Here is a 6000-nt window from a genome sequence, read left to right on the forward strand (position 1 = left end):
GCTATGAGTCAACAGCACTTAACAAAACAAGACTACTATTGGTTAATTGATGATGCATGGAAGGGATTGTAACCATGGCAAGGAAATGATATACGATGGGATCAATGTGAAGCTAATGCTCTCCCATGTAAACTATCACATAATTCACAATACAGCATTAAAAAAACAAAACTGGTAATCAAAACGCTGGTAGTTCAAGCCTAGCAGTGCTTTGGAAGACAGGCCTGGCAACCCACTTCTGAAAGGAAGAGGTGAATGTCTGATGATAGAAGGAGGTGCTGCTGAGCTCTGTGTGTGCATGAGAAGGGGTGTGGCTGTGGCAGAAATCAAGTGGGGGGCAGAGCGAGCAATCAAGTGTGCTCTTGAAACTCTACGGAACAGTTCTATTCTGCGCATGACATAAGTCAGAATCATTCGACAGCAGCTAACAATCACAACAAAAACAAATATAACTAAACAATGCCAGTTTAATCATATTTGAGTATACAATTCAGTGACATTAATCACATGCACCACGTTGTACGACCACCATTATCCATTTCCAAAGTTTTATATCCCCCAAATAGACACAGTACTTCTCCAGTAATAACTCCCATTCTCTCCTCCCCTTTGTTCCTGGTAACCACTAATAAACTTTAGCCTTTATGTGTTAACCTTACTCTAGACATTTCATATAAGTTGTTGTTGTTATGTGCCGTGGAGTCGATTTCGACTCATAGTGACCCTGTACAGGGTTTCTGAGGCTGTAAATCTTTACGGGAGCAGAAAGCCTCGTCTTTCTCCCGCGGAACAGCTGGTAGTTTCGAACTGCTGACCTTGTAGTTCACAGCCCGATATGTAACCACTAAGCTACCAGGGTAGGATCATAAAATATTTGTCCATTATTTGTGACTCTATCAGGTTTTCAATGTTCATCCATGTCATAGCATGAATCAGATTTCATGGCTGAATATTACACTGTATGTATGTATGAGGAGCCTTGGTAATACAGTGGCTAAAGCTCAGTTGCTAACAAAAAGGTTGGTGGTTTGAACCCATCACCCACTCCGTTCAAGAAAGATGTGGCAATCAGTTTCTGTAAGGATTTACAGCATTGGAAACCCTATGGGATAGTTGTACTCAATCTGACAGGGCAGCTTTGAGTCAGAACTGACTTGGCAGCAGTGGCCTTTTGGTTGGATATACAGGTACCACATTTAGTTTATCCATTTATTTGTTGATGGACACTGGGCTTGTTTCTTTCTTTTGGCTATTCTGAATAATACTGCAGTGAATGCTAGTGTACACATATCTATCTGAGTGACAGCTGTATTTTTATACCATCACTATGCAATTGTTTACAGTGCCCGTGGGCTATTTTTTTTAAGACCAAGAGCCAATTCTCTTGACCTATCTGTACAACTTTATCTCTGTATCCAAGCTACAGTTTAGGCATTTGTGGATGTCTACTCCACACTGGACTCTAGAATCACTCTATTATAATAGCAAACCACTTCCCAAACCCCACTTATGCCGTTTCTTGGTTTCCATTTTTTTTTCTCATGGCATTCACTACCATCTGCTATGTTATATATTTTGCTTCATTTACTGTCTCTCCATTCATACCAAAAACCTATATAACAGTTGCTATATACCAAGTACTGTTCTAAGTTCTATGTTAATTCATTTAATCCTCCAACAAATTATTTCTCTCGTTTTGTAAATTCAGAAACCAAGGTGCAGAGAGGTAATGTTAATTTGCTCATGGTCATCTGTTGGTAAGACGTGAGGCCAACTCTGGCTCCTGAGTTCCTGCTCTTTAACAGTTCACTGTACTGCCCTTTGAGGACAGGGAATCTTCTCAGTTGGTTCAGTGCTGAGTCTCTGTGCCTACAACAGTGCTGGCTCATGTCGGTGCTCAGTTCATAGTGAATGAATAAGGAAATGAGTGAATGAATGCTGGACACGGAGGACACGGAATACAACCGAGCTGGTACTTGACTTCATAGTCTCATGGGGGAAACAAAAGCACTACAGTGCTCTCTAAGGATAGTATCATGGAAGTCTGGGGACAGCTCCTGGCAGGCACACAGACATGGCCAACCTTCTCTAAACTCTTCCCTGGAGACACATACAACCTAGTTCTTCCTGTCATAGTCAACAAGGTATCATCAGAAAACGATGGCAACTCTGATGGTGACAATGGAAGCAGAACAGGGTGACAGCTAGGAGCACAAGCTCTGGGAGAGATGGCCTTTGAGTGAATCCTCCTTCTACCAGACATTAGCTAAGTAACATTGAAGAGACTGTAATTTTGGTCGTCTCATCTATAAGATGGGAACAGCAAATGATACCAACTTCAGATGGTTGTTGTTATTATTAAGTGCCATGGAGTCAATTCCAACTCATAGTGGCCCTGTATAGAGTTTCTGAGGAGCTGACCTTGTGGTTAGTAGTCAAATGCTTATCCTACAGCACCCAGCAGTACTACCTTCATAGAGTAGGGGAGGGGGTTCTATGAGAGATGAGATGTATAGGAGCTTCTGGGATAGTGGCTGGCCCAAGGAAGTAAATGGACCAGCTCTGACCATGATGACCATCACTCATCTCCCACTCTACAACAGGAGAGAGGATTAGAATTAGAATGAAACATATGCTGCCTATTACGGCAGTTTCTCTGCTGTAACTTCATCTCATTTTCTAAGCCCCAATCAAAGCAGGATTTGTATGTGAAACAGACTATGTCTGCTTTATTCACCACTGTTTGCCCAGTGCCCAGTATGGTGATGGTGGTTATGTGCCATAGAGTCGGTTCCGACTCATAGCGACCCTGTATAGGGTTTCCGAGGCTGTGAATCTTAATGGAAACAGAAAGCCTCATCTATCTCCTGTGGAACTGCTGGTAGTTTTGAACTGCTGACTTTGAGGTTAGCAGCCTGATTCGTAACCACTATAGTGCCTGCCATATAGTAGATGCTCAATAAACATTTTATTGATTGAGTGATTGAGTGGGTGCATTTGTTGACTCACTTAGTCTTCTTGTGGCACTGTAGGATAAGCACTGGACTGCTAACTGCAAGGTTGATGGTTCAAACCCATCAGTTGCTCCTTGGAAACCCTACATTGTGTTGCTATGAATCAGAACTGACTCCACAGCACTTAACAACAACAACAAAGTCATCTTGTAAGGATAAATATTCACTGCTGTTTCCATTTTAGTAGATGAAGTACTGGAGGCTCAACAAAGGTAGGTAATTTTCCTACAAACACAAATGGTAAGCAGGATAGCCGAACCCCATGTTCTTTTCTCTACACTAAGCAATGCTCTAGACTCCTATACATATACATCATGGCCTATTTTCTGTGTGTGTGTTTTTTTTTTTTTCTTAGCCAGCGGGGCCATCCCTGATTGTAGAATCATCTCCAAATTCTATGACTCATATGTGAATCACAGAACTGTTTAATAGTTGAAAGGGACTTTTGATGTCATCTGGACCACCCCCCTGTTGTGGAAATTTCCTCTTCAATGTCTGCTAGCCATTACTTCAATTCCTCTAGTGACGGAACATTTGTTTTGTTTTTTCCTTCTTGGATGATGAGTTCTATGACTGAATCACTTAGAGCCAGAAACAAAGTTCTGCATGCTTTGGGCTAACAGGCCTCTCTTTAATGTCCACGTATTGGACTTATGTCATCCTCCTAAGATACAGAAAATGAATTTGTCCCCCCACCCACCCTCACCCCAAGACACTCTTTCAAATATCTGCAAATAGCTCTCACATCCATTCTGAGAATTTTTTTCTCCAAGTTAATTACATCTGGCTCCCACATTGACTTCTCTAGTGAGACTATCTCTGCAGATGGTCCAAAGGGGTGTCCTCTACGTGTTTTGAGCAATGGCACCCCTACTGGAGAACAGGTGAACTACAGCAAAGGCCTCACTCCTCATTTGGTTGCTGGAGGAGTTAGTATAGTAGTTGTGCCATTGACACATGGTGATAACAGTTTAATTTAAAGAGCAATCACTTTAGAATCATACCTAGTTACTTTCAATGTCCACCTTAAAGGGTGGCAAGTGAAAGTTCTTGCCAGTGGTGTGGCTTCTGCCAAGCTATAGGTTTGGGACTTCCAAGTTAGAATTCAAAAGGCTGTTTTTTTTTTTTTTTTCCCCAAAACACAAAGGTTTGGAAAGGTAAGTATAAAAATGCATGCTATTTTTGTGGGATTATGGAAACTTTTAAATTGTCTTTATTTTCTAATATTTCTACAATAGATATTTTAATAGTAATAAACCAGTAAAACATGTTGTTGTTAAGTGCCGCTGAGTCAGTTTTGACCTATAGCAACCCCGTATAGGGTTTCCAAGGAGCAGCTGGTGAGCCTGAACCGCCGACCTTGCGTTTCAAACCAACTTTGTAGTCCAGTGCGTTAACCCACAGCCCCAAATCAGGACTCCAATAAAATATTTGTTGTTGTTGTTTTGTGCCGTGGAGTCGGTTCTGACTCATAGTGACCCTGTACAGGGTTTCTGAGGCTGTAAACCTTTATGGGAACAGAAAGCCTTATCTTTCTCCCGAGGAACAGCTGGTAGTTTCGAACTGCTGACACTGAGGTTAGCAGACTGATTCGTAACCATTACGCTACCAGAGCTCCTTTCCAATAAAATATAGAAACCAAAAATAAACAACAACAACAAAAAAAAATGCCCTAAACTTCCTTCCTTCCTTCCTCCCAAGGTTGTTTATCATCACCTAGGTATTTGGTGAGACACTGCCACCTCCTGGCAATGTCTCCGAGGTGACTGACTGCCCATGGTCAGATGGTCAGGTTCCCCATAGGTGTTGCCAACCCGATGTGGGCAACACGATTTCACCCTCACAGCCAGGTTAAGCCACATCACCCACCCCACCCTTGGTTCGTGCCACATTCAGGTTGTCTGCTTGTATTTTCTAATCTTACCTCTTGAATCTCTTGGGTCCGTCCACCCAGCACATCACCAATCAGTGGTCACATCCTTATCAGCCTTGGACTCCCAGCTCTTACCCTCTCTCTCCACCCTGCCAACTCAGCTGCTCTTCGTTCTCTGTGAGTCCAAAGAAACTCCAAATGCTAACAGGTCAGGAAGACATCAGGGATTAGATAAACAAATCCCTGTTTAAACGAAGACCTACAGACCAGCTGAGTCACTCCTTTCAAATGAGTTCAGCCCTAATCAGTTTCACTCCATCCCCAGTGTCAGAGTGGGCTTCCTCCCTCCACACTGAGCTCTGGGGGCTAGCCAGCTGGGCGCTGGGAAGACTCACCCGGCAGCCTCTCACTGCAGCACATGTCCAGGGCCCCTCCCTCGGAGTCATCAGCAGCGTGGTTCTCTCTCTCACTCCTGCAGCAGGATGAAAAATGGGGGGTGATGCCAATGAGCCAGAACAAGGCAAAATCCTGAACAAAGATAAAATGCCTTCTTTTCCTGCACTCTGTGTCTTTTTGAATACCACCACCCTGTGACGGGGACCTGAAGAAAAGATCGACCTACAGAGGGGTCAAGCTGTCGAGGCAGGAACAGAACTTTGCGAGCGTCTTCCATGTGGAATCATCGGTAGCAGTTATCATCACAACCATCATCATCTTTGCCCTGGGTTCACTATGGGAAGAATGTTATAAATGCCACCAAAGTGAACCCTCATCATGACTGCCTGCATTAGGGATCATTAAACAGACTCAGAGATGAAGTAACTTGTTCAAGGTCACACAGCTAATTAGGGTGACACTAGGTTTGAAATTACAGTCTAGGAGTCAGGCTCACGCCCTCACTTTGTGCTGTTCTCCTTCCTGGTTACTATGGGTGGTGAGTGTGGAGAGGGGTCTGAGTTACACACAGCCTCTGGGGCTTCAGAAAAGGCCTTAAAGCAATGGAAAGTGACATGCAAAATTATTTTCCAGAAACTGCTAGAATTTGTTGTTGTTAAGTGCTGTCCAGTTGATTCCCACTCACGGTGCATGTTGTTGTTGTTGTTGTGAAGTGCC

At 43.3% G+C, this 6000-nt stretch overlaps 1 protein-coding gene across 1 annotated transcript in view; it reads right to left on the bottom strand.

Annotated features, from left to right (window-relative positions):
• Nucleotides 1-5601, bottom strand: part of PTPN5 (protein tyrosine phosphatase, non-receptor type 5 (striatum-enriched)) — a 43801-nt gene extending 38200 nt beyond the window's left edge. Inside the window, exons 1-2 of the mRNA XM_006865835.1 lie at nt 5510-5601; nt 5283-5359 (exon numbers count right to left, since the gene is read on the bottom strand). Of these exons, the coding sequence (XP_006865897.1) occupies nt 5283-5359; nt 5510-5601 (169 nt within the window). The remainder of the gene's footprint in view (nt 1-5282; nt 5360-5509) is intronic.
• Between the last annotated feature and the right edge of the window lie 399 nt (nt 5602-6000).

This window comes from Chrysochloris asiatica, unplaced genomic scaffold (genome assembly GCF_000296735.1).
Source record: "Chrysochloris asiatica unplaced genomic scaffold, ChrAsi1.0 scaffold00083, whole genome shotgun sequence".
In the NCBI taxonomy this organism is placed as follows: domain Eukaryota; kingdom Metazoa; phylum Chordata; class Mammalia; order Afrosoricida; family Chrysochloridae; genus Chrysochloris; species Chrysochloris asiatica.